The sequence below is a fragment of the Macaca thibetana genome, chromosome 6 (assembly GCF_024542745.1).
Source record: "Macaca thibetana thibetana isolate TM-01 chromosome 6, ASM2454274v1, whole genome shotgun sequence".
Lineage (NCBI taxonomy): Eukaryota > Metazoa > Chordata > Mammalia > Primates > Cercopithecidae > Macaca > Macaca thibetana.
In genome coordinates this window covers 85,834,717-85,862,523 of record NC_065583.1, presented here as the reverse complement: position 1 = coordinate 85,862,523, position 27,807 = coordinate 85,834,717, and the positions used below count along the sequence as shown (strand labels likewise).

The window sequence follows — 27,807 nt, the reverse complement described above, 5'->3', positions numbered from 1 at the left end:
CCTGAGCATGTCAGTCTTCTGATAGAGCTCTAACTGGCTTTCTGATCAACTGTAAAAGAGCTTGATGACTCTTCTCAGATTAGGATCTGCTTTATGCTGTATAATTTGTAAATAGGAGGAAAAAAGAAAAGCTAACCTGTTTTTTAACCTGGTTCTTCTGCAGCAGATTCTCTTCAGAGTCTATGGTGTATCAAGAACATTTGACATGTCAGAATATTAAATGAGTTATTCTCTTCCCCAGGATTTTGATGGACGACCGTGTATAGTTTGCCCCTGGCATAAATACAAAATTACTTTGGCAACAGGAGAAGGTCTGTACCAGTCTATAAACCCTAAAGATCCATCAGCAAAACCCAAGTGGTGCTCCAAAGGAGTAAAGCAGAGGATTCACACAGTGACAGTAGACAATGGGAATATTTATGTGACTCTTTCTAGTGAACCTTTTAAGTGTGACTCTGATTTTTATGCCACTGGAGACTTCAAAGTAATTAAGAGTTCTTCTCGATAAAAAAAATATATAGAAATGAAAAATATTGTGTATGCTTGAAAACATTTTTAGAATAACTGCTTCAGTTTTAAAGGTGATGAAATTTTTCAACATAGGCACAACTATTTAAAACTCATATAAATTTGAGAGGTTTAAGAGCACACATACTTAGTATGATGTAAGGATAATCAGGATCAATAGAATACATTTTATCTAATCTTCTGGATTAATTAGAACCTGAAGGTTATAGGTTTGGGATGTTCTGTTTAAGAAGGATGAAAATAAATTTGGAGTAAACAAATAATAGGTAAAAATTAAGGTTTAGTAAGAAATTTTTTTTAATTTAATTTTTAAAATAGGAAAAAATCCCTGTTTGATGTAGCAGATTTAATTCTGAAAAAGTTTTAATATATACAAAGTAGACTATATAATGAACTTCCATCAGTCAGCTTTAACAGTTATCAGCATTCTTCCATTCTTGTTTTATTTATATCTCTATGGATTCCCTACCTCTCCTATTTGATTGTTATTTTTACATTTTTAGGTAAAGTTTAAATACATTGAAATGTTCACATCTGAACTGTACAACTTTCCCAAATAACATAGCAGACTTTTTATACTTTAAAAATACCTCCAAAAATGAGATAAGTTTACCTGCTGAACTTGAAAATAAGAAACTTAACCACTGTGCTAGACATCAAAACCAAATAAACCTTGGCTTAGTTTCTCTGTGATCAAGGCAGATCTTGAAGTAAGGAAGCCAGACCCAGCTGCTGCCCAGCCATGAGAGATGTAAAGTCTCCTATTCAGTGAGCCAGTGTACTTCGAATGCCTATATGAAATTTTCAAATAAAGGTTTTAAAAAATTTTTTAGAACTTTATGTGAATATATGCACAACTAAGTGTCTCCTATAAATGTTATAGAGAGGAGATCTAGGGTTTTGTTCCTTGGAGTTCCCAGGCAAGGTTGATGTTCAGTTGGTTCACCCTGGTTTTATCATGTCAGTTATTTATGGTCAGTACTGTTCACTTGCCTGGTGCTCATACCATACTAGCTGTAATGTATTTAAAATAACACCCCAGACACCCACCATGCAAAAATCAGCAGCACATAGTGGTGATTTTTGCATCGTCAGTGCTCATGCATAAATCACCACTATGTGGGACCAGAAATAGCCAAAATGAGTAGATGATGTATTCAGAGTGAGAAGAACTTTTTGTCAAGATTGGAACCTAGTTGCAAAGCACAGTAATACGTTTAGAGGAGGAGAATTACATTAAGAATCTAAATCTAATACTTAACATTCTAAGGAGCTGACCTGGACTCTTTCCCTTGGTTATTATAAAAATAGTAAATGAATAAGGTCTATATAGTAAAGACTCTGCTTACAGGGACCTTTGCTACATATTATTACACTTCCTTTTCTGTTGGAGTATGGATAGCATGAGTAGCACTTGGTCCTCATTTCTCAGACAACCAACGAACCAGACTTGTGCTTTTTATAGATACTGTTTGTGGCAGCAACTACTCACTACGTACAGAACATATACTATCTCTCAGGAAGGTACATCCCGGTCTGTTCTATCATGTGATAATCCTTCAATGCCCAGTCAGGTCTTAACACGTGTCTTAACACGTGACATCTGTGAATTGCAAATCCTTCATAACTTTACAAGTGATTTACAAAATAATAATAGGCAGACTCAAACTCTCCAGTCTGCATATAAAAAATAATTATCCTTTTAATTTGATATGCAGCATCTTGATAGGGCTTTTTTTTCCTCCAAAGTAAAGAATTAGACTCTCAAAACAAGTCTTTAATAAAAATATTAATGTATTATAAATATGCTTATATTATAAACCACAGTGTAAAGTCTCACCCACCAAAGGATGGATTTTCTTGTTCATTAAAAGTATATAGTCAGTACCTATATTCCACATCAATATTCATTTTATTTACTCTATCATGTAAATACTAGAAAATGACATTTTAATAGTAGCCCCCTTCTCTTTTTTTTAAGAAAGCAGAGCAATTCAGAATATGTAAACTAGACTCTTGAGTTTTGTCAGATGAAATGTGCCATTAAATAGATAACTCTTAGGTTCTGTTCAGTGATATCTGTATTCAGATTTGCTCATTCATTTCAGCTGATTGGTCAAACACAGAATGTAAAACTTGGATCTTATTACTCTGCTTATTAGCAAGAAGCTTGGGGTAATCTGAAATGTCTGGCTTCTCCGGCAGTGACCTGTAAGGTTTTGCTTTGATTTCACCTTCAGCAAACATAGGCTCTGAAAGCACAGGCTCAGAAAAGGCTTTTCTACAATTTTCCCTCTCCTCTCTGTTTTGCCTTATGGATTCTTCTTCCTGGAAGATGTTCTTTATCTTCTCCAGCACAGCATTAGCACAGACCGCCTATACAATAAAAATAGTTTGAAAAGTAAAGTTTCTTTTTAAGCTACTAACCACAGAATAAAACATACAATATAGTGTTTCACATAAATAAAGTCATTTAATCTACATAATCTAATAAAAAACACTTCTTTTCAGGACCTGCAGGCACATAATATAATAAGCATTGCGAGACTGTTCTAAATAATACAATCTAGAGAGCAATTTAAAACCTAGTATGCTTCCATGAATATGTTTTACATCTTTTCCCCCAATTCATTAGATGTTTTGCATCTTTATTCTCTTGATGTAATTACATGAAACATTTTCTGAGAGATGGAATTTGTCCTCAAACATGGTTTTCTCAAAGTAGTTCTTTTGTTTTAATTTTCTTCCCCCTAGACTTTGCTTATACTTACATGTACAATGAAAGGACATCAACATATCAGTAAGAATTTAGTAAGCGACTATCAACGGTTTCTGAGCAAATATGTGATCACTATCCCCTCCAAAACTGCCACTCAGTACTTTAAGGAGAGGAGTGTCAAAAATAAAACAGAGAAAAATAACTTCAAAAATTCAGAATCACTAAGGACTGCATTAATTAAACTTACTCTGTAAGTTTACTAATGATGAAGATGATGATGCTAAGTATTTAAGGCAAGCAATGAGAACAGAAAATTTATGAAATATGAGAAGACTTAAACCAGTTTATTTCACAAAAAAAAATGCCTCAAGATAATATAAAAGATTATAAACACATACAAGATTTCCTAAATTAGAGGTAACAGCCAAAGGATTGAGGTCCTCAAGCTTGAACAGCCTCAACTTCCTCTTGCCCTCCTGCCTCCTGTCTCCTCCTTCTTGCCTGCCTCTCACTATAGAATTGAGGAACACAGACACTTTTCCTCACTTCCCTTCAGTTGGTTCATTAGCTATCTTGTAGCTAATGAAATAAAATGATATGTCTGCTGGGAAGGAACTCAGAAAAGATTTTTGGAAAAGTTTTTCCTCCTGTATAGACTGTCTTTCCCCTCTATCTCTCTCTTCCTGCTTTGAACACTGATGTGATGCTTGATCATGAGGCAACAAACCTAAGGACTGAAAACAAGTTTTTAGAAGAAAAAGAGGGAAAGACCCCGTTGTCTTAGGCTTTTAGGGCTGCTGTAACAAAATACCATGAACTGAGTAGCTTACAATAGAAATTTATTTCTCCCAGTTCTGCAGAGTGGGAAGTCCGAGATCAAGGCACTGGCAGATTCAGTGTCTGGTGAGGGCTGGTTTTCTGTCTATGTCCTCATATGGTGGAAGGGACAAGGCAGCTCCCTCAGGCCTCATTTCTAAGGGCACTAATCCCATTCCTGAGGACTCTGTTCTCATTACCTAATCACCTCCCAAAGGCTCCACCTGCTAATACCACCACCTTGGGGTTAGATTTTAACGTAAGAATTTGGGGGAAGCACAGACATTCAGACCTGGGCTTTGATAATATTTTGGACCTAACTGTACAAACCTGGGAATTGCCTAACTCCTAACTTCTAATTAAGATATTTAAGTGTTTTTATTGATTAAGGTACTGTCATTCAGATATCCTTTGTTACTTGCACTTTTATGTATCCAAACCCGGCGCTAGAAACCTTTAAAGTCATGACCGTTAGCTGTAAACAGCCTCATCCATTTATCCCAAATATGATCATTTTCTATGAATGTCATGTTGTGAAAAGGATTGGAAAGTTCTGTCCTATTTGAAACATTCTCTCTTCCCTCACCAACAAAAAATTCTATCTGTGCACATTCTAACCACCTTTTTCCCAGTCTCAGAAAATGAACGGTCTTGATCAAGGTCAATATCCTTCTATATTTGTTTTTAACCTACATCCTACCATCTTCTCTGTCAATTATTCCTTGTCTCTTCAGCCTCTTTACTCTTGACTGGCTCTTCCCCTGCAATCTATAACATGCTTGAGTATCTTCCATCCTAAAATTTAAAAACTAAAAATCTCTGAAAATCTGCTTCTCTATTGTCTGCTACACACTCTCTCTTCTTAGTTAAACCAGATTCTGTTTCCATGTTATTACCTTCTGTCACTCTGAAACCTGCTTATTTCTGTCTTCGTTATCCAGTTATGCCGCTGAAATAATTTTCGAGATGGTTAACCTCGACATCTTTACTACTGTATCTAATGGACACTTCAAATCTTCATTTTACTTGACTTTTCTGCTTGTATTTGACACTTAACTACTGACAACATCCTGAGTCTCTATTTCCTTGGCACTATTTCTCCTGATTTTCTTTCTGCCTTTCTGATTGTTGCTTCTTGTGTCCCAAATGGATTCTTTTTTAGCTTACCTAAATATTGCTGTTCTTCATATTTCTGTTGACTTACCACCCTTTTCTCTTGACATGATTCCACTCATAGGACATTAACATCTAACATATATATTGTTTTCAGAACCAGAATTCTAACCCTGACCTCTCCCAGGCCTTAGATACATATATGACCAGTTATCAGATTTGTTTCTATTACCTACTTACAAAGTTCATGGCATGACAAATTGTGTGAGATGATTTCAACAGCCTTTGAGAAACTGAAATCTAATTTTTGTGTTAGTCTAGTTTTTATTTCCCCATAGACATGTCATCCTGTTCATTTTGTGCAATGTATTTGCATCCTAGCTTAGTTGAATGCCAATTTTGTATAAGTTTCACATTTAAGATATTGAATACTTCTTGAAAATTTAAAACAGTGGCAAAATAGTTGATAAATTTAGTTTTGTAAAAACTGAATTAATAAATTTAAAAGTAAGTTCTACCTTTTTTCAGGGTATTTAGCTATTCTTGACCCTATGTACTTGCCTGTATATTTTAGATCTAGTCCACTTACACACACACACACGCACACACCTGCTTGGCTCTTAATTGAGACTTCTTTTATGTTTTAATATGATATAAAATATTAACAAAAATGTGTAAGAATGCTAACAAAAAAACCAGAAAAATTATTAAAAGAAATTAAAGAAGACCAAAATAAACAGAAGGAATAGTACGTTCGTGAACTGGAAAGAGAACTTATTCTCCCAGTTATTAAGATATATTATAAAGGTCCTGTAATTAATACAGTGCTCAATTGGTGGAAGAATAGACAAATAGACCAATTGAATAGAACAGAGAATCTATAAACAGACCCATATAAAGGACACTTGATTTATGAAAAAAAAAAAGTATTCTAGGACAATAGGAAAAGGGCTTTTTTAAAGAAAAAATAGATTAATTGGATACTCATAGGGAAAAATTTGACTCTTACCTCATGTTAGTTCAAGATGGAGTATAAATCTAAAGGTGAGAGGTAAACTAATAAAGCTTCTAGAATATAACAGAGGAGAATATTTTCATGATGTTAGGTGTAAGTCAAGATTCTCTTTGACATAGAAAGCACTTAACATAAAGGAAAAGATTAATAAATTGGATGACATTAAAATTATGATATGCTTTTATTTATTTTAAGACTGGATCTCACTATTTTGCCTAGGCTGGTCTCAAACTCCTGGGCTCAAAGTATCCTCCTACTTCAGCCTCCCCCATCAGCCTCCCAAGTAGCAGGGATTATAGGCACACACCACCATGCCTGGCTAAGAATTTCTTCTTTAAAAGACATTGCTAAAAGAATGAAAAGGCAAGTCAAAGAATAAATTTCTCCATATGTAATCAAAAAAGGCTCCTAGAATATGTTTTTTAAAGTAAAAATCAAATTTTTTTTAAAAAAAGCTATCTCAATAGAAAAGCAAGAAGAGGGCCGGGCGCGGTGGCTCAAACCTGTAATCCCAGCACTTTGGGAGGCCGAGACGGGCGGATCATGAGGTCAGGAGATCGAGACCATCCTGGCTAACACGGTGAAACCCCATCTCTACTAAAAAATACAAAAAACTAGCCGGGCGTGGTGGCAGGTGCCTGTAGTCCCAGCTACTCGGGAGGCTGGGCAGGAGAATGGCATGAACCCGGGACGCAGAGCTTGCAGTGAGCCGAGATCTGGCCACTGCACTCCAGCCTGGGTGATGGAGCAAGACTCCGTCTCAAAAAAAAAAAAAAAAAAAAAAAAAAAAAGATTTTAACAAATTTACAAAGAGGATATCCAAATGTCCAATTAATATATGCAGAGGTACTCAATCTCATTAATAATCAAGGAGATGCAAATTAAAACCACAATGTGATAATACTACATTCCCACAAAAATGGCTAAAATGCAAAAGATTGACAATACTGTCAGTAATGATGCAGAGCAACTGGGACTTTTATAAAATCTGAGATTTGTGTTAATTGTTAAAAAACCACTTTAGAAAACTCTTTGGTAATATCTACTAGGTATCAGCACATGCATACCTTATGACCTAGCAGTTTCACCAAAAGATATGTACAGGAATATTTATAGCAACCTTATTCATAGTAGCCAAAACTGGAAATAAACCAAATGTCCATCAGGAGTAGAATGGATAAATAAATGTTGATACAGTCAATCAGTTGAACACTGCACAGCAGTGAAATGAGCAAGCTACTGCTACAGGCAATGAATGATCTTAAAACAGTGTTGGGCAAAAGACAAACACAAAAGAATATGTACTATATGACTTTATTTATATAGAATTCAAGCAGTCAAACTATCAGTAGTATTACAAGTCAAAATAGTGATATCCTATATAAGAAAGGGAAGTGATTATGGGAGGCAAGAAAGAGGCTCCTGGAATTAAGGTAATGTTTCTTGACCTGGGTAGTATAAAGATTAATAGATTTTGTGATAATTCATTAAGCTGTACACTTTCCTTTTTGTGTGTTATAGTTTTTTTAAGTGGCTATTAATAGAAAATAAAACCCTTATAATATAAAAAATCTTTTACATTTTTCTCATGCACGCATTTGTAATCCAAAATACACTAGTACCTGTGTTCCCCAAAGTGAGAGACCCCAAATGACAGAATACTGAACTTTAGCCAGCCATGGCACAATGGCTGAAACAAAACAACTCTAGCTAAATGAAAGTAGAACTAAATTTCTTGATCAAAATATGCAAGTGATTGTAATAATAAACTTTATAAAAAAATTTTTTTTTAGTTATTTAAGCAAACTGTTTTTTGGTAGATTGACCTGGCTTATCAGAAAAGGAAATTTTAAAAATTGTTTTGTGTAATGAGACTGTGAATGGCAACATGAAATATTGTACACTATACTATTGCACAGTATTATTAACATTACATAAGTAGATTTATTTCTAGATTCTAATAATTTTCTTAACTTACCAAATAAATTAGTGCTGCATATGAAGCATATATTATGCTAGTTAAAGCAGTCTTTGCTGGAAAGGAGATGATTTCAAACAAAGAACCCTTTCTGACCTGCAAAAACAGAAAATATTTTCTTAATAAACAAACATTTTGAATGTTTCAATGTCATATTTTACAATGTTACTGTAAAATGAGATTTTTTTTTTTTCTAAAGAAAGTCATCTACTTTAGACTATCTGGGCTTTTTCACATTGTGAAAATTGTTTACTTTTCCTTTTTTAACAAGAAGACACTTTCTTGTGCTAATCAAAACCTGTGACAAATCTGTAAAAATCTTGCATTTCTGCAATCTAAATGACTAACTTCTCACAATTACCAACCGTGCACACTAGGAGGTGCTGCTGTGCATATGAGAAAAACAGTCTTTCCTTTGTTCAAATTCATGTAATCATTCTTTACTAATTATTCACAACCTCAGGTAAACAGCAATCAAAATAATAAGCTTTTCCTAGAGATTAATGACCTGCTTGGAAATGTTAATCGTGAGACTGCTGAAGGCCAGCATTAACCTTAGATGATCATTAAGCTTCAGAAAATGTTCTGTGCTCATATGCAACAGGCTCTCATGAAACACAGAGAAGTTTAACACCAATAATGAAGTTGCCTCTCCTGTGTTTCTAGTTTCTGGCAGTAGGTGTACCGGCCTGAAACATACCATCGTAACATATTCAGTTTATACTGTCTCATGGGTCACCTCTGTTGCCTTGAGCAGGGTATGAAATGAGGACTTCAGGAAAAACATTCCCTTTCCACTCAGCAGTGAAGTGGCAGTTAGCCAGGCTCCTCTGAAGTATGAGCCAAGCAACTCAATGGCTTCAATGAACTTCCAAAAGGTACAGGCTGTAGCTGATAAAATCATATAAATGCATGGTAAAAACATGCACATAATGTTCATTAGACAGCGTTCATGAAAGAGTTATAACAATGAAAAAACCAAAACAATCAATGATTCCAGAATAGTTAGGAAAATTATGTTATATCCACTCAGTAGAATATTATGCAATCTTTTTATTTTTTCAAACTTTTTATGTATTTTTAATTGACACATTGTAATGGTACATATTTAAGGAGCACAATTTGATGTTTCCATAGAAATCTATGTTATATAATAATCCAGTCAGGGTAGTTAGCATCTGTATCACATTGTGCATTTATCATTTCTTTGTGGTGAGAATGTTAAAAGATCCTCTCTTCTAGCTATTTTGTAATACACAATATTTTATTATTAGCCATAGTCACCCTACTGTGCAGTAGAACACCAGAATTTATTTTTGCTGTCTAATTGTAATTTTGTACCCATTTAACAACCTCTCACCATCCTTCCCTTTTCCCCTTTCCCCACCCAGTCTCTGGGTAACCACTGTTCTCCTCTCTGCTTCTATGATACCAACTTTTTGTTGTTAAGATTTCACGTGTGGGTGAGATCATGTGGTACTTGTCTTTCTGTGTCTGGCTTATTTCATTTAACGTGATCTCCAGATTCATCCTTGCCATCACAAATGACAGAATTCTTTTTGATGGCTGAATAGTATTCAATTGTATATGTAAACCACATTTTCTTTATCCATTCACCTGTGGTTGGACACGTAGGTTGATTCTATGTGTTGGCTATTGTGAATAGTATGCAGCCTTTTAAAAGGTACTTCTGGGCCGGGCAGAGTGACTCACACCTGTAATCCCAGCCCTTTGGGAGACCGAGGCAGGTGGATCACCTGAGGTCAGGAGTTTGAGACTAGTCTGACCAACATGGTGAAACCTCATCTCTACTAAAAATACAAACATTAGCCGGGCCTGGTGGCGCATGCCTGTAATCCCAGCTACTTGGGAGGCTGAGGCAGGAGAATTGCTCGAACCTGGGAGGCAGAGGTTGCAGTGAGCTGAAATCATGCCATTGCACTCCAGCCTGGGCAACAAGAGTGAAACTCCATCTCAAAATAAATAAATAAAAGGTACTTCTGAAGAACATATGATAACCTTTTGCTGAACGAACATTTATATGGCACTGTCTACCAAGTCCTGTTCAATGTACTTTATAAGTATTCACAATTCTTAAAACAATCCTATGAAGTTGGTATTATTATTATCCTCATTCCACAACTGGAAAGCAGAAAAAAGAAAGGTAGGCAACTTGCCCCTGGTAATATAGCTGGTAAGTAGCAAAGTGAGATTTAAACTGGAAATGGTACTCCAGAGCCCAAGCTGTTAACCTGATCATCAAGCTACGCTGCCTTGGGATACCCTACTGCTCATGAAGAGTGGTAAAGGACTGCATTACAAGGATGGACTCTGGAGTAAATAGATGTAGTTAATCTCTAGTCCCAGAGTTCTTGAGTAATGAAATCTTGGACAAATTAATTCTTCCTCTAAGCTTTGGTTCTCTCATCTCCAAATTGAGAATAATTGCTGTAAAGATAAATAAGAAAATGCTTTTAACGTTTTTAGTAAAATGTGCATGGGTAGCATTAAGGGACATTATTAGTCCCTTATTAGAGAGGGAATGTTAGTAATAGTAATAATAGAAAAAGATCAAGGTTCAAAATAGTAAGTACAAGTATTATTGATTCCATTTATATAACATGTAAAACCAAGCCAAACTAATCTATGCTTTTGGAAAAAAAGGAAACGATTATCCTAGCAAGAGTGAGAGTTAGTGACTATAAGTCAGCATGAGAAGATTTCTTGAGTGCTGCTTACCAAGATTTTCATAGATGTGTTCAATCTGAAAATTTATGGAGCTATACACTTAATTTGTGCACTATTCTGTATACTTCAGTATAAAAGCTTAAAAATTCTATGTCCAATGTTTTTATGATTAAAATAAACACAACATTGCATAGAAGAAGTTTGGACAGAAATGCGCCAAAATTTTAATTGCTGTTATGATTTAGTTATGTTACTTTGTATAGTTAACATTTGTAGAACACTCATTACATGCTAGGTTCTGTTCTACTGGCTTTCCTTGCATTGTCTCATTTTATCCTCTAACAAACCTATGAAATAAGAACACAGGTTCAGAGAAATTAAATTCTTTCTTGTTTTCTATATTTTCTATGTTAAGTTCAAAGTACATAAGGTATTTTTGTAAATGAAATTATTAAAATATGTCTACATCCTGTTCTAGTATTCTCAGTGTTTGCTTAGTGCTGCCACTACTGAATGCAGAACAAAATTGCCCACTGCAATTTCCTTCTTCCCTCTTAAGTGATTTACAGAACAAGGAAACCACGAATAGGATCTAGCCTAGTAGCTAAGAGTGGGGGGTGGGGAGCTGGGGGTTGGGGAAAGGCTGTTTTCTTTCTTCCTCCTTTCTCTTTGGGCCATGCTAACTCCTAGATGTAGAGATAGGTAGGGAAAGTTTCTGCCACCTCCCTCCATAGGTCACCTGCAGTATTTCCCAGAATTCCTGGCTTCTGGAAAGAGTTTCCAGGAAATGAAGCAGCTGCTGCTTTTTCTCTCTTGCTAGAAGAATCAAATTGATAGTATGCCTTTGAATCCTACTTTTAGCTACATGGAGACAAACATACAAGTAGAGAGCAGACTCTCTAGGAGGAAGAAAAGCAAATATACCTCCTAGCAGGTGAAAAGGTTCTTGAATTTGTGAATATATGAACTCATAGTGGGAGGTCCATGTTCAATCATTGGTAGGCCATATACAATAAAAATAAAAGTGGTGTTGTATGGGTTGGATCTGTGTTCCCACCAAATCTCTTGTTGAAATGTAATACCAAATCCCTGAGGCCTCCCCAGAAGCTGATGCTGCCATGCTTCCTGTACAGCCTACACAACCATGAGCCAATTAAACCTCTTTTCTTCATAAATTACCCAGACTCAGGTATTTCTTTATAGAAGTGCAAGAATGGACTAATACGGGTATCTACATGAGAAATTATTCTTTCCGTTTTATTACATCTTTCTTTCTCAGGTTTTGTCCTTCACCTAAAAGTAATTAAAGCTGATTAATTTCAAAATAAATTATGTACTTGATATATGTTATGCTTCTGAATAATTAATCTTTATATTGTTTAAAGGTCATTTTAAATTATTTTAATGCTTTTAATAATTACTTTTTATTCCTGTAACAAGAAAATATATTTCCTCCAAAATATATGTGATTACTGGCAAGTAGCCATTTTTCAACTTTATGACTCACTTTAAAAACATGTTTTTCATATTATAAACCATGCTGTTTCATTTTTGTCTTGCTTTGAGCAGGAATAGTGTACCGTAAAAGCTAAGATAAAAAACAGGAGAAATTTATTAAGTGGCAGTCTTTAGATGATCTTGGCCTATTTCAAAATTTTTATCTCAACCTTGTTATATAATTTCACTTTATGTGCATATTTGAGTTAAAAAATATCTTGGTATCAGTGTTATGTTCATACATTTCTTTTTAAATTTGGTCATGTAAAGCGTAAAATATATGGATATTTGAGCAGTAAAAACATTTTGAACCTTTAAAATTCAACTTTTTCCACATAATTTTGACTGCTTTATCTCATAAAAGAAGGATGTGTGTTCATCTTATTTTCACTATTAAAATAAATCACACAAAAAAGTCAACAGTGAGCAGTTTAGAAAGTAAAGATTCACTTATACATGACCTGAAGGTTGGAGAATTACCAGGCCCCATATAGTTTACATTGTCCAAAACCACCCTGATGAGAGTTACAAGGGGAGTCATAGGGGAAATTCTAACTCTCAGACAAATGTTGCAGGAAACATTGACTGCTACTTACAGAGAGGTCCAGGAAAAAAGTATTCCTGTAAGTTTGGAAAAGCTACACGAATGTGTCTTTGCTTAGCAACTTACAACACCTTTGAATACAGGAAAGACTCCTGACTTTAAAGAAAGCTACCTGAATTTATTAACCCCAGTATTAACAGTCTGTAGAACATTGTTCTTAAACAAGTTTTTAATCCAGTGGTCCTGTAAAGACTCAAATGTCCTAATCCCTTTGCCAAAGTGGAGGAGTACTGTATGTCTTCAAGAGCCCAGGAGTTCTATCTAGAAAATATCCTCTTTCTCTGGGTCTAGATTATACCAGCCAAGTGAGCCTCATGGCAGGCCCAAGTAGGACCTATAGAACTTCCGGATATTTATGAGGTTTATAGTTTAAACCCCAAATTGGAGTCTAACTTAGAGGATGGGGTAAGGAAGAAACTTTACGTAGATAAGTTTCTGATCCTTGTGTTCCTGAAAAAAGAACACAAGTTCACTGGGATCCACCTACAGTCCAGGCATTGTAAAGGCTGAGGATTTTCTTCACTTTGGTCCCTATCTTATTACCATGCCACGATGCATATACAAAGTAGAAACAGTCAACTCTAATGCCATTATAGGGATGAGTCTATCACAGGAAGAGCTCTTGGTCCTGTGGCCCTGCATTGGCCTGCCAGAGTCAACAACGATGTCTGGGAGCTGACGTGTCTTGGCTGAAGTCAACATTCAAGGCGATTATCTAGGTCACTGCAGCCTAGAGCAGCTGCGGGCTCCACTCAGGCAGGCAGCTCACAAGACTAAGCAGATGCACCATTCTGTAAGTACTGGCACTGGAGATGTTGAAAACTACCAGGAAATTCTCCATTAAGAGTTTTCCATTCCTGAGGCTTTTTATAGAACTAGCTACAATTCTATCACTGCAGTCTCAGTCCTGCAGAACCTGGAGGGGTTTGAGGAATAATTTTACTCAGCATCCATAGAGCCAGGTCCAAAAGAACCCTCTTCTAACAAGGTGGCCAGCTGGAAAAGCTTGACCCCAACCATCTGTGCACATGTCACAGGCCATTAGAATCGCTTTAGGCCATTCCTGTTGGTTGGGTCTTTGGGAGGCTTCTATTTGGCACAACATTTCAATACGCTATGACATATTAAGCATGCTCTAGAGCTGAACATCCGATCAGAAAGGCCCGGGTGGATGGTAGAGGGAGCTCCTGAGCCAGTGTCCGTTCTTCACTTTGAGGAGACCATTACTGGATGCTGCATCTCAGAACTCCCCATGTCAAAGAGCTGAAACACTATTCTAGTTATTGTTTGTGTCCTAATGAAAATGTTACTCTATTTCTTTGTTTCCAAAGGAAGTCACCTGGCCTCACTGGTATTCTCAGCCATATAATAGAGAGTTTTGGGAGAGCTATTTAAGTTGCCCCAGCTACCAATGCATTTTTTCATCATTTGTCATCCACAAAACAGTGACCAGACAGAACACATCCAGAAGGTATTTGAAAGATACCTTCAGATAAGTTAACCAGGCCACTTACCTTCTTACAGCTAAGTTTTCCTAGAGTTCTATCTTTCATGCATCCACAAAGCATATCCCCTTGCATAGTCCTTCCAGCTTTCACCCCTTTTACTTCCCCACACAAAGCTCCATCTGAGACAGGCAGTTTGACAATTCTTAAAGGAATTCACACTGGAATCCACTCTGGATAAGCTGAACTCTGTCTGATGTGGCTTCTCCATACTACTGCACTTTCCTCTCAGCACACTCTGGTACCATGGATACACTCCATTTACAGACCAATCCACTGACCTCTGCCACAATTCATACATTCCTGTTGTGGCTTTGACTCTCCAGGCCATTGTCCTCATAGTCAGTTCTGTTTCTGTCCTCACTGAGCCTTTGAGATTTGAGACACATTGTTTACTACAACTTAGTTTTCCCTCTCTGGCAATTCTGATTATCAACCCTAGCTACTGTATACTCCCTACGTAAACCTTCCTAACCCCCAGCCCTCAAGGACCCTGGAACCTGTGACCTGGGACTGTTCTCACTTGTCTCACTCTAGCCATACGGAACTACTTATCTTCTCCAACTAAGTCATGTTCTCTCTCACCTCAGTATCTTCATATATACTGTTCTTTTCTTGGAATGATTCTCCTACTTCTTATCTGGCTAATTCCTCCTTCAAGACTCAGATACAGTATCCTATCTCTAGAATGTCTACATGGACCACTCTTTGGAATTATATGTCTCTTCTTGATGCTTCTGTAGTGTACTTTCCATACTCTGATCATGCACTTGCTGCATCCTACTGACACTGCTTATTTGCCTGTGAGCCCCACAGTCCATAGGACAAGGGTGAGACATCTCTGAGTCCCTGGTACCTAATCTAGTGATTTTTCATATCAGGTTTTCAATAACTTTTTGTTTTTGAGATGGAATTTTGCTCTTGTTGCCCAGACTGGAGTGCAATGGCACGATCTTGGCTCACTGCAACCTCACCTCCCGGGTTCAAGTGATTCTCCTGCCTTGAACTCCTGACCTCAGGCTGGTCTTGAACTCCTGACCTCAGGTGATCCACCATCTAGGCCTCCCAAAGTGCTGGGCTTACAGGTGTGAGCCACTGCGCCTGGCCGCTATTTGTTGAATAAATAAAAAAGTAGAACTATACTTCACTTCCAATAAATTTAATCATCTTAAAACTTGTAAAGGGAGATATTAAGAAGTGAAGCTGAAAGACATCTGGTTCCATACACATGGCAGACTGAGCTAATGTGGAGCATCTCACACAAAAAACACCTAGAAATGCTATAAAAATGAAACTCAAAAGATGTAATACAAAACTGAGCTTACAAAAAGGAAAGGGACCTTCCCCCTCCGCCCCCAATGCCAGGAACAAAAAGGGAACTAAAAGCCAGAGCAGCAAGTGTATGAGCTTATATCCCAGGAACTCTGGAGATGTTACTGGACCCTAAGATAATGGTTGGGTGCTTGAGTATTAATACAGGGACTGGATATGATACTTGGATAGATGTGAGGTGGGGATCAAGCCTTTGCAGAACTGCAATTTCAGTGAAATTGGGACTCAAACAATTGCATCCACCAGTACAGGAAGAAAGTAAGGAAGCTGGTCTCCATGTGGGACTCCCATGAGAGATTAAAATTCCAAGTTTGCCCCTTATAAAGAAATCTGAATTTACCCTATCAGTGTGAAGCAGGGAATCTTAAGCTGAAAAAAAAACATAAAGACTGGTCTCAGGTTGCTGGTATCCCTGGAGCAACAAGCACAATTTCTCTAGAGGGACAGTTTCACCCCTAAGGCCAAAAGGGATTTTTTTTTTAAAAAAAACAAGACTCAGGTTTTTTTTTCTTTTCAAGTTTCAGTTAAAATAAAATTATAAGAAAATTATCTATAGGTGAGATGCAATATAGATCACAATAGAAAAATTAGCACCTCCAAATACCTCAGGACAATCATTAAAAAGACCACACATAAATATGTTTAAAATAATTAAAGAAAATAGTTTAAAAGGAATAAACTTGTAAAAGACACTTTGAAAAGAAAAAAGCATGAAATTTGGGGAAAAAGCATTAATATATGCATACAAATGTAGAGAAAATATAAAAGTATGCATGTAAATGTTCACATCAACTTCATAAAAGTGATTACCTCTGGTAGAGAAGAAAGGAGAAGGAATTGGGCATGGTTAATGATATTTCTTTTTATAAAGGAGAGATCTGAAGGCAGTATAGCAAAATATTACTACTAGTTTAAATTCAAATGGGACTTCTAATCAATTAACTTCTATACATTTTGAAATGTTTCTTTGATAAGAATTTGTAAAATTAAAGCTAGAACATAAGACAATTAGAATAAGGGCAAAGAAGAGATTTCACAGTCATGGACTTTAATGTCAGAAAAGATAGTCACAGTTAACATCCTGACCTTGCGCAAGTCACTTAGTCCCTAAGCCTGTTTATCTTAGGTTCCTGGAATAAGTTATCACACTTGATCTCTAAATTTACCTCAGAAACTCATTATCAGTCAAAGTAAAAAGGCAAACAGATTATGTCTCTTAGTTCTTACTGCTGGATAAAAACACACAAATTCAACTGGAAAGACTTTTTTTTTTTTCTAGCCACTGAATTTTCGTAAGTGTTGGGAGATAAGTCGTCATGGATTTCTCTCATTCCTGTGCAGATTGGCCCTTCTGAGCAAAGGACATGTTTGAATAGCAAACAGCCTTGCAAAGTAGAAAAAGTATATCCCTCTAGAGAGACATGTACCTCCCTGAACATGTCATAGGCCACTAAAAATAAAGCCCTCTCCTTTTTCCCTGAAACATTTACTTATATTCCAGGGTAATGAATAATTAATCTCTCTCTCTTTCTCCCTCTCTCTGTCTCTCCATCTGTATATCTTTTTGGAGATGTGCCAGTGTCCCCAGAGTCCCCTGATTTCAAGGTTCCTCTCTCCTGTGATGCAACATAGTGTGCGCACAGGCAACATTTGGCCCGCATCGCATTGCCCTAAGGAATTTAAGCATAGGGAACCAGCACAAGATACTGCTCTGGCTGACGCTTTTACTGTGAATAATAAACCATGTGTTCGTGACCCAAGGCTCGTGTGTGTGTGTGTGTGTGTGTGTGCATGCGCATATGTGTGTGTACAATTGTGGCAGGCTAATTTGTTAGCTTGCGGGTAGTGTAAGATCTCAGATCCTTCCCAGTTCTGACTTAGTAGAGAAGCAAAAAGGAAGACCCTGAATAGCATAATGACCGGTGTCTTTAAACATGATTTCATATTAAATACAGAAATATTCTTCAAAAGACATTTCTTCTACCAACCCTCTATAAAAACTATAGGTTTGACAATGCAAGGAAGGGAACATGAAGTCAAAACATTAGGTTTAGAAAGATATTTCAGCGGGGATTTAAGATAATATGGTTTAACTTTCTTTCTCTTTTGCTTTTTCTTCTTTCTTTCTTTCTTTTTTTTTTTTTTTTTTTTTCAGACAGAGTCTTGCTCTGTTGCCCAGGCTGGAGTGCAGAGGTGCGATCTCGACTCACTGCAACCTCTGCCTCCCAGGTTCAAGTGATTCTCCTGCTTCAGCCTTCTGAGTAGCTGGGATTACACACACATTGCCATGCTGGCTAATGTATTTTTAATAGAGATGGGGTTTCACCATGTTGGCCAGGCTAGTCTCAAACTCCTGACCTCAAAGGATCCACCCGCCTTGGCCTCCCAAAGGGCTGGGATTATAGGCATGAGCCACAGCTATGTTTCTTTTCAATGATCTAAAGATACAGGATTAAGGCTTGTAGTTCATAAAGAATCCAGTGATTGGCAAACACAAACCATTTTTTACTTTCTCAGACATCAGAAATCATAAAAGCCTTTTATAAATGCTGCTCTCAGGCAATTTGTAGCTTAAATATATGATGCTTTCTAGAAATGTCAAAATCTTTCATTAAAGAGCGACTCCTACATAAAGGGTATTTGTTGATTTCAGCTATCCAGGATCCATTTTTTACCTTCTTGAAGAAACCCAGAGTTTTTTTTTGAGGATTTCCCCATTCCACACCACTCTCAGGTCATGTGGTCTCGACAGAGCTCCAATCCCAGCTCTAGGGATAAGCAGGTAATCAAGTTCTAGGCCAATCAGTGCATCGCATGTCCTTGGTTTAGAGGTAAGCTCTGAGAACACAAGCCATGCTCTTGGAATGGACCTGGAGACTTTGCTAGGGAAGTGGGGTCAGGGGTTTTCTCTCTCTTTTTCTCTGCTGAAATTGAACCTGGAAGAATACAGCCAAGGAACAGCTGCAAATTATCTTGCAACTATGAGGGGAAAGCCAGGAATACCTGTATGCAGACATGTCAGGAATCTTAACAGCTCTGGGTTGTTTACAGGAGCTAATACATCTTCTTTTTTGGTTTAACTAAATTTGAGCCTCATTTTCTTCTCCTTCAACAGAGAGTTCAAATTAATTCGTCCTGCAGTGTAGATGCCAGAATTGCAAAATTCTGAATCTTTTGTAGTGAAATTTAGGATGATTTGTATAATGCCCAGATTGAAAAACTCTTGAGTTCTGTGCCGTGAAGTTTAGAAAGCAAGAAATTGATTCCAAAAAAGTTTTAAGAGTTGTGGTCCTCAACAAAATATAACAGAGCCTCAATAAGACAATGTAGAAAACGTAATTTGAATTTATAGGTAAATATGCTCAATATATTATGTCAAACAAAGGTTATCTTGGAAACATAACAAAGTTATGAGGAAAAGGGAACAAAACAATAATTTTTAAGGCTAGTTGTAAAATTTATGTTAGATTTAACATAAATGGTAATTTGCATGCATATATTTAAATTGCACCATTTGAAATGGACAGTTTCATATAGTTCAATTAAACAATAAGGTAGAAAAAAGTCCATGTTGCTTTCCTTTTCAAACTTATTTAAACCAAAGATTCCACTGTATTTTAAAAAGGCCCAACCATTCATTTCTCTTATCCAGGTATATCTGTTTTATACATAGGACAATCAAGTTCACCACATTTTATTTTTCAAGTTTTGCAAATGTAAAAGTTTCTTAAAAAGGGGTCCTTGTGCATATGCAGTATTCCCTTACCTGCGTGTTATATAGGGGTTGCCTTGGCACATTAACTTCCCTCAGCAGACGACCAGATATGTCCCTTAGCTCTAAAAGTCTGCATGCAAGCTGAGGATGCAGAAGTTTGGCCACTGATTTGGAGGATCTGGATATGCTGTTTAATCCACGAATTAATGTTGTTCGATTAATCTTAGCTAAAGCAATAGCCATCCTGATTTTGGATGTTTTCTGCGCAGGTTCTCTTTTCTGAAAAATAGGCCTTTGAAAAGTAACTGATGTGTGATACTCCAATGCATTATTAAAACTACTTCTGGCAGAGACTGACTACTATATAACTACCTTGTGCATGGTGTCATGCATATATTCAATGTCCAATGATTCTGTTGCCCCATGAAACCCCTTGAATTCCCTGCCATGTACTTAAATCTTTTTTTTTTTTTTTTTTTTTTTTTTTTAATGGAATTTCATTCTTGTGGCCCAGGCTGGAGTGCAATGGCACAATCTCAGCTCACTGCAACCTCTGCCTCCCAGGTTCAAGTGATCTTCCTGACTCAGCCTCCTGAATAACTGGGAATACACGCGAGCACCACCACGCCCAGCTAATTTTTATATTTTTAGTAGAGACAAGGTTTCACCATGCTGGTCAGGCTGGTCTCGAACTCCTGATCTCAGGTGATCTGCCTGCCTCAGCCTCCCAAAGTGCTAGGATTACAGGTGTGAGACACCACGCCTGACCCTTAAATCTATATATATATACACATACACACACACATATACACACACACACACACACATATATATATATATATTTGTTTTTTTTCCCTGGGATAAATATCAAGAATTGAAGTAACCAGCCAAAAGATACAAATGTTTCATTTTCCTCCTAGATTTATATATTTTGTGTACTGAATTTTTACTTTAATTTTTTTTTTTTTAATTTCAATAGGTTTTTGGGGAACAGTTGGCATTTGGTTACATGAATACATCCTTTTGTGGTAATTTCTTAGATTTTGCTGCACCCATCACCCGAGCAGTGTACACTATAACAAATGTGCACTGAATTTTTAAAGAGCTCTTAAGTAAACAAGAATTCTTAACTGACTTCTCCATTTGAGCTCTACTCTTTAAATATATATCTTGCTTTTCTTTTTTTATTTTTTTCTTGCTACAGCCATACCCATTTCTTTGTCATTGGCAATTATAATGCTGAACTTTACTCTTCTATATCTGTTAAACTAGCCTGTCAGAAAATCTTACTAAATTCTTTCTCTACCTTGTCCCAGAATTTGACCACTTCTCATTACCCCCAGTACAGCACCCAATCTATTATATTTGAATTCTACCATCATCTCTTTTCCAGATTAGTGAATTTGCCTCCTAAGTGGTTTCTCTGCTTCCACCTTTGCCTATTTTCATTCTGTTCATCAATACACCAGCCAGAGAGATCTAATTAAAACTTATGTCAGATCATATTTTCCTTCTATTCCACTGCTTCAGTGGCTTCCAGTTGCTGTCAGTGTAAAAGCCCAAGTACATACTGTGGTCCACAAGGCCCTACAAAGGTTGTTTTTTCTTCACCTGTTCAGCCTCATCTTTTTCTCTTCCCTTCCTTCCTCATTACTTGTTGAAGTTTTTAGGTGTCTGGGATTTTGCACTAGCTATGCCATTTGATTCCTCAAGCATCCCAAGGTTCACTCCCTCACTTCCTTCACATCTTCATTCAAGAATCTCTTTCTCACTAAGACCTTCTTGGTCACTCTACCCACATCATCAATTGTGCTCTCTATCCCTGCACTTCTATTTTGCATCCCTTCTCTGCTATAGTTTTTCTTCTCCTTAACGCTTACCACTAATGTACTATATGGTTTATTTTCCTTGTTCATTGTTTTTTACTTGACTGGAATATAAACTGTAAGAGTTTTATATCCATTTAGCTTGCTTCTTTTTCTCCAGAGCCAAAGTAGTGTCTGGCACGTAATACACACTCTATCTTTGTCAGAATGAATGAATGAAGAGTATCAGAAAATAAAACAAATTAATCTTGAGAAACATCAAAGAAGTATACCAAATATTACATTAGAAACCACACAGAAAGTTTTCAGTGCACAATTCTATAACTTTCACAATAATGGTAATTCTCCACAAGAAACAACTCACCAAAGACAAAAATATAATTGAATTACAGAGCATTCTAGTGACAGTCATAGTCTCATTACTTTCAGAAACCTAAATGCCATTACAGGTAATTTCCAAACATCATTGGTGCCTTCTTAGCAGTTTTTTTCACACATTAACAATAACCAACCACAACAAAAAAGCATAGAGAATTCAGAAAAGTACATCTAAGGGCATAAAACTCCAAAATTTTTGGCATGGATTCTAATATGTCCTGTCTACAACTTCTATTTTGTAGTATATGATTAAGTACAAGACAACAGAAAAAAGATATATTCATCTTTCATATTTAAAAAACTCACAAAAATTGACCCTGTTTTTCCTAAGATATTTTTATCTTATTCCAAGAATGAGCATCTGAATTAAAATTTTTTAGATACCCAACTGTAGTACATAACTTAAAGGTTTACTATTTTAAATTCATCTTATGGAAATCTTTTGAAATTTGCAAGTGTAAACCTTTAAAAATTACTCTTTCTAAAGAAGTAGATACTAAGGCTGTTGTCTGGGCTGGTTGGGACAGAAAAGGTGGAAAGAACTGAATCACAAAAGCCATCATCTCAAGCCAGGATTCTAAAATTAACTTTCTGGCCAGGCACCATGGCTCATGCCTATAAGCCCAGTACTTTGGGAGGCCAAAGCAGGCAGATCACTTGAGGTCAGGAGTTTGAGACCAACCTGGCCAACCTGGTGAAACCCTGTCTCTACTAAAAATACAAAAATTAATCTGGCATAGTGGCAGGCACCTGTAATCCCAGCTATTTGGGAGGCTGAGGCAGGAGAATCACTTGAACCCAGGAGGCAGGGGTTGCAGTGAGTGGAGATTGTGCTATTGCACTTCATCCTGGGTGACAGAGGGAAACTCTGTCTCAAAAAAATAAGTAAAATAAAATACAAGTAACTTTCCCAGCCTCAAAAAGAAAATTTCCTTCAAAATCTATCCAGGAAGAACAATTTAGTAATCCGTATTCTGGTTGTATTCTAGGTATATTCCTCTATAAAAATTCCATCGTCACTCCCATCAAATCTTTTTTTGTTCTAGGCCAGCAAGATGGCCTTTTCCTAAATAAATACAAGCCTGGGGGCAGGGAGAGATTTAAATACTAATCACAAAATTTAGAATTTTAAGATACAACCCAATTAATAAAGCCCTCTAAGAATTTTTAAGACCATTCCTTTCCCTGTGTTTGGGAAGTATGGATCATCCTGGAAATAAAAAAAATTGCAGCACTTACATTCTAACCTTTTAAAACTCATCTGCTTAACAACTGAGTATTAGGAATGTTTTCCACATAATTTATATTTGAAGGGCAAATAACTTCAAATATGTGATATTATCCCCTAACTACTCAAGTTTCTTGCCAATCTCAGCAACACATTCTTCAAAGGAAATAGTGGGAAAAGACCAATGTTAAGTGTTTTGAAAATGAGAAATAAAGTAACTAGTTATGTTCCTAGTTGAGTTGGGTAAAGTTCTATAAGTAAATTCAATTAGTTGGAAATAGGAACTCACAGCTTTATCTTTGGGGATCACAATATTCAATCAATTGATGTCACCATAAACCATGCTTATGGTTCTAATGATAATGAGGCTATTCAGAAGGTAGAAATGAATGAATGAAGTTGCCATTTCTTTGATTAAATAAAACCCCAGTTTCTCTGATTTCAGCAATGGTGGGAGAATCAAAACTTGAAAACAATAACAACGTTTTCCATGCCTGTCTCTGACTTCCTAGGATTCACCCTGAGCCTTTCTCAATAATTACTACTGTGCTGGCCTATTTGACATTGACCAGGCATGTACATCTGCCCATCTCTTTCCTTCCTACTCCAGAGCATAGCCAAAATAGTCTCCAGTGTTTCAAAAGACTTTATACCAAGGCTAGGGGAATGCAAAAAGGGGGAGCTACTGGATGCCAAGTCTAAGATACAGTATTAGAAAACCCAGTTTGCCCTCAGAAACTCTTAAGCCTTACCCTCTCCTGCTTAGCTGATCTGACCAGCATTTGGATGCATCTTACCACTGTGCCTGCAGATTCCTACACTTCAGTGTCACACCTCCTCAAACACTAGACCCAAGAGAGGCCAAAGGCAGAAAGCAGTTGTTTCCCCTGATACTAAGGCCAACCGTCCGAGTTCTGGTGTGCTGTATCTAATATGCCTGCCTCTTCCTATGAGGACTGATACTGGGAATGTCCTCTTTCCCCAGGGCTATTATCTTACAGGCTAAATCAGTATTGTGCTCTGTTATACCATCTGGGAGTCCATTCTACAAGTCTCAGAACTCTACTACAGCTAAGGGAGTTCAGCAAGTCCTGACAGTTAAAACTCATCCGATTCAATGGTATACGAGAATGCATATCAACTAACTGTTTTTTTTTTTTTTGAGACAGAGTCCTTCTCTGTCACCCAGGCTGGAGTGCAGTGGCGCGATCTCTGCTCACTGCAACCTCCGCCTCCCAGGTTCATGCCATTCTCCTGCCTCAGTCTCCCGAGTAGCTGGGACTACAGGCGCCCGCCACCACACCCGGCTAATTTTTTGTGTTTTTAGTAGAGACGGGGTTTCACCGTGTTAGCCAGGATGGTCTCCATCTCCTGACCTTGTGATCCGCCCGCCTCGACCTCCCAAAGTGCTGGGATTACAGGCGTGAGCCACCGCATCCTGCCCAGTTAATTTATTTTTAGAAATGTATGGGCTCAGTAATTTGAATCATCTGCATATATAACAATTACCTTCTATTCAGAACAGAAAATTATTTTTGCTAAATAAAAGTTTAAGTACACAGTGAGCATTATTGGTGGATGAGGGGTTCCACATTAAGTAAATTTTCTGGGCAACTAAAATTTTACACACTGAATGTTGGCTAAACTTTTACTGACATGAAAAATAACTTTAAAAAATATATCCCATACTTGACATATTTGAGGATTCTGACTGCTGCTAATTCCTCTCTCCTTTTTCTCTCCACTTCTGTGGCTTTCATAGAATTTCATTCTCTTCATTTTCTTCTTTTCTCTGATGCCCTGCTAACCCTTTAAACAATGGCATTGGCGGGGCTCTATCCTATGCCCTAATGTTACTACACAATCTTCTTGAGCAGTGATGATTACCATTTTGGTTTAAATGTACACTATAGTTAAACACATGGTTTAACTATACACTATAACAACACACTATACACTGATGACTCCCAAATGTACATCTTCAGGTGGGATTCTCTTGAGCTTCCAACCTACATGTGCAATTTATTACTCAACTCCAAGGCTTGGACAGGACGTGGCATGGCCTCTTAAACTGTGATCCAATCAAACTCATTATCTCCAAAGCTGCTCTTCCTCATCTTGTCTTTGGTCTTAGTTAACAGGATCACTATTCTTCTAGCCACCCAAGAATTCCAGAATCTTCCTCAACCTTTACACATTCTCTCTCATCCCCCACTGTCAGTTTCAAAATATGCTAAATATCTCTTGTGCTCAACTCATTCTATTCCCAATGCTAATGTCCTTGCTCTTAGCTGTCATTTGCAACAAAATCTTCCTAGAAGCTCTGCCTCCATTCAGATCTCATTACCACTAAAAAAGTATTTTTGATGTGCAAACTGAATGTCATTTCCAAGCCCAAAACCTTTCTGTGACTGGTATTTGTGTTACATATAAGGGAAAGTCCAGTCTTTTTCACATGGCATACAAAGACCTCCACATTGTAACTCCTTGTTACATTTCCTATTTTCTACTATTTCCTATCTCAGCCCTTCTATCCTACATGCCTTTAATTTATATTTATTTGACATTTTGGAAGCACGCTTGCTGCTTCCTACTTTTGGGCCTAACCCACACTGCCTATGGAATATGCTTCCCTTCCCCTACCCACTGATCCCACTCTTTTCTTTACCTTGAAAACTACCATTCATCCTTTGGGACCCAACTTAAAAGCATCCTTCCTCCATGAAGCCTTCTCTGACCTTCCTCAGTCGACTAATTCACTCCTCTAAATTAGCTATAGAGCTGTAACACTTACCATATTCTAATGCAATTACTTGTTTACAACTCTATCTCCATTAGATTAAGCTCATTGGCGGAAAGGATCGTATCTTGTATATCTCTGTATTTCCTCTCTCCAGTCCCAAGCAATAGTGAGATATTTAGTAAATGTCTGATGGCTGGTTGTCTGCAGGCATGGTTAAAGGTAGCTCTAATACCTCTCCTTTGGAATGAAATATGTATACTTTGTGATTACTGTGTTACTGAGAGTGCTTTTTGTTAACTTCCAGGTTTTGGCTATATACCTCATGTTTGACATTGCCAAGAGCCTGACTTCTGGATAAGTGGATTGTTACTGTACCACGTACCTTCACAGCATATTCTATTCCGACTGTGATCAAAATGACCGAACCACATTTTTCCATTAAGAGCTGTGTACCGTTGAGTAAATGAGGTTACATGTGTTCACTAAAGAAGTTGTTACTTCTTCCTAATTTTATGTCTCTTCAAAATATACACATCCCTCCTCCTTCACTCCCAATATTTTATCTGTTTCAAATCCTTTTTGGAACAGAGGTTTAAAAAATATACATGTATACCTTATTTAAATTGATACTACTGTTTTCTTTCCACTTTAAACACACATCTATGTTGTATTTATCTTTCCATTGTTAAAATTTATCTCAAGTTTTTGCGCTGATTTAATTGACATAGATTTTTGCTAAGTGTATCTAGGTATTTTTCTGATTTTTACATTGCAATTGTAGCAAGGAGAGACTGCCACGTGTTTATCCTAATGACATAGTCTTTAAACTTAATTCTCAATCTACCTCACTTCTTGGTCCACAATCTGTCTGCTTCCCAAAGACCCCTCTTAATGAGTAATATTTGAAATTTGTTTTTCTTTGGCAAAATTAGTGTTTTCTTAAGTTTTGAGCACTGATCTCAAAATCAAGCATTAAATAATTGGTATGATACTAAAAATAGAATATACTTTTTCTATTCCTTTTGAAGGTTATAAAATCACATTACCTGATTAGACTGTGATAATCTTAGGATGGTGGGAAATTCATCTTTAAACTCATCTACAAGGTCCATGATTGCTTTCTGGATCCCCTCGACTAAGACAAAAAGAGGTTAGGAAAAAGAAAACTTTGAAAACATCCCCTAAATGTTTCAAAAGAACATGAAACACTTGATCAAATTCCTAGATGACTGGGAAAGTAAAGGAACTCTAGGGGATCTTATTCCCAGTTGTTCCCACACCCATATGCCCTTTACAACAAGATTGTGTGTACTTCTTCCAGAAAAGTTCTTCAACACCTGCCCACATATCCACCCAACAGGTTTGATCGGCATGGTGAGTTCTTGCTTGGGTTCCTAGTGCTTAACAAGCTTGCAGGCCTGGTTAATGCTTGTCCTAGTCTGCCATTAGTGAAAGATGAGGGTAGCCTTCCACTTGGGAAAGCCAGCAAGGACAGAACTCACAGCTCACTGCTGGAATTCTTTGTTACTGCACAATAGGCTTCCGAGAACCTGCTACAGAATCTTCTGAAATCACTCTGGCAGTGAGAGGAAGAAGAATGTGTTTGGAGGCATAAGGGAAGGAGCGAGGGGATTGAATTAATAAAAAGTACACTAAGGAGTTCTATGATATAAGTTGAAATTTGTCCCAAATTCTGCAGTGATACCACAAATAATGGATCATCTGAGAACAAAGGTCCCTCTGAAAAAAACTGGCATGTGCTTTAAAAGAAATGCTTTATATATGATGCCAAATAGAAAAGAAACACCAGCAGTGATTCAGAAAGACTTCTGAACAGATTGTTTTTGCCTCACCAATGAGGATCACTAGGTCAAACTCGGGCAAAACTGTAAAGTCTTTGGTTTGTCTCCTTTATAATCTCAATCTTTTTTCTTCATCTTTTACCCTCCTACTACCCTCACACGTCAGATGACCATTAGTTTCCCTGATCAAATATGGGAAGAACTTGATACCATGCAGACTTGATTGACTGCCTAGTTATATATATACACAAACATATATATACACACACACATATATATTATACATATATATTTAACTTAATTTAATTTAATTTTTTTGA

General features: G+C 37.0%; 2 protein-coding genes across 8 annotated transcripts in view; one reads left to right on the top strand and one right to left on the bottom strand.

The window, feature by feature from the left end:
- Window positions 1-27,807, top strand: part of RFESD (Rieske Fe-S domain containing) — a 50,052-nt gene that overhangs the window by 8,972 nt on the left and 13,273 nt on the right. For 5 of the 6 annotated variants that reach the window (XM_050794335.1, XM_050794336.1, XM_050794333.1 and 2 more), the window contains one exon: window positions 242-1,964. The exons of the other annotated variant lie outside the window; for it this stretch is intronic. In XM_050794335.1, coding sequence (XP_050650292.1) covers window positions 242-508 — 267 coding nt within the window. In that variant the 3' untranslated portion in view covers window positions 509-1,964. Of the gene's footprint in view, window positions 1-241; window positions 1,965-27,807 lie in introns of those variants that run through there. 6 annotated transcript variants of the gene reach the window in all.
- Window positions 2,305-27,750, bottom strand: SPATA9 (spermatogenesis associated 9). Of its 2 annotated transcripts, none has more exons than XM_050794332.1 (5): window positions 27,023-27,750; window positions 26,732-26,820; window positions 19,562-19,789; window positions 8,170-8,265; window positions 2,305-2,904 (listed from the first exon to the last, which is right to left on the bottom strand). In XM_050794332.1, exons 1-5 carry the CDS (start codon window positions 27,030-27,032, stop codon window positions 2,614-2,616), a joined length of 714 nt encoding a protein of 237 aa, XP_050650289.1. In that variant the 5' UTR covers window positions 27,033-27,750; the 3' UTR covers window positions 2,305-2,613. The 2 variants fall into 2 exon arrangements, with proteins under 2 accessions (XP_050650289.1, XP_050650288.1); XM_050794331.1 differs by having other exon boundaries at window positions 26,998-27,747.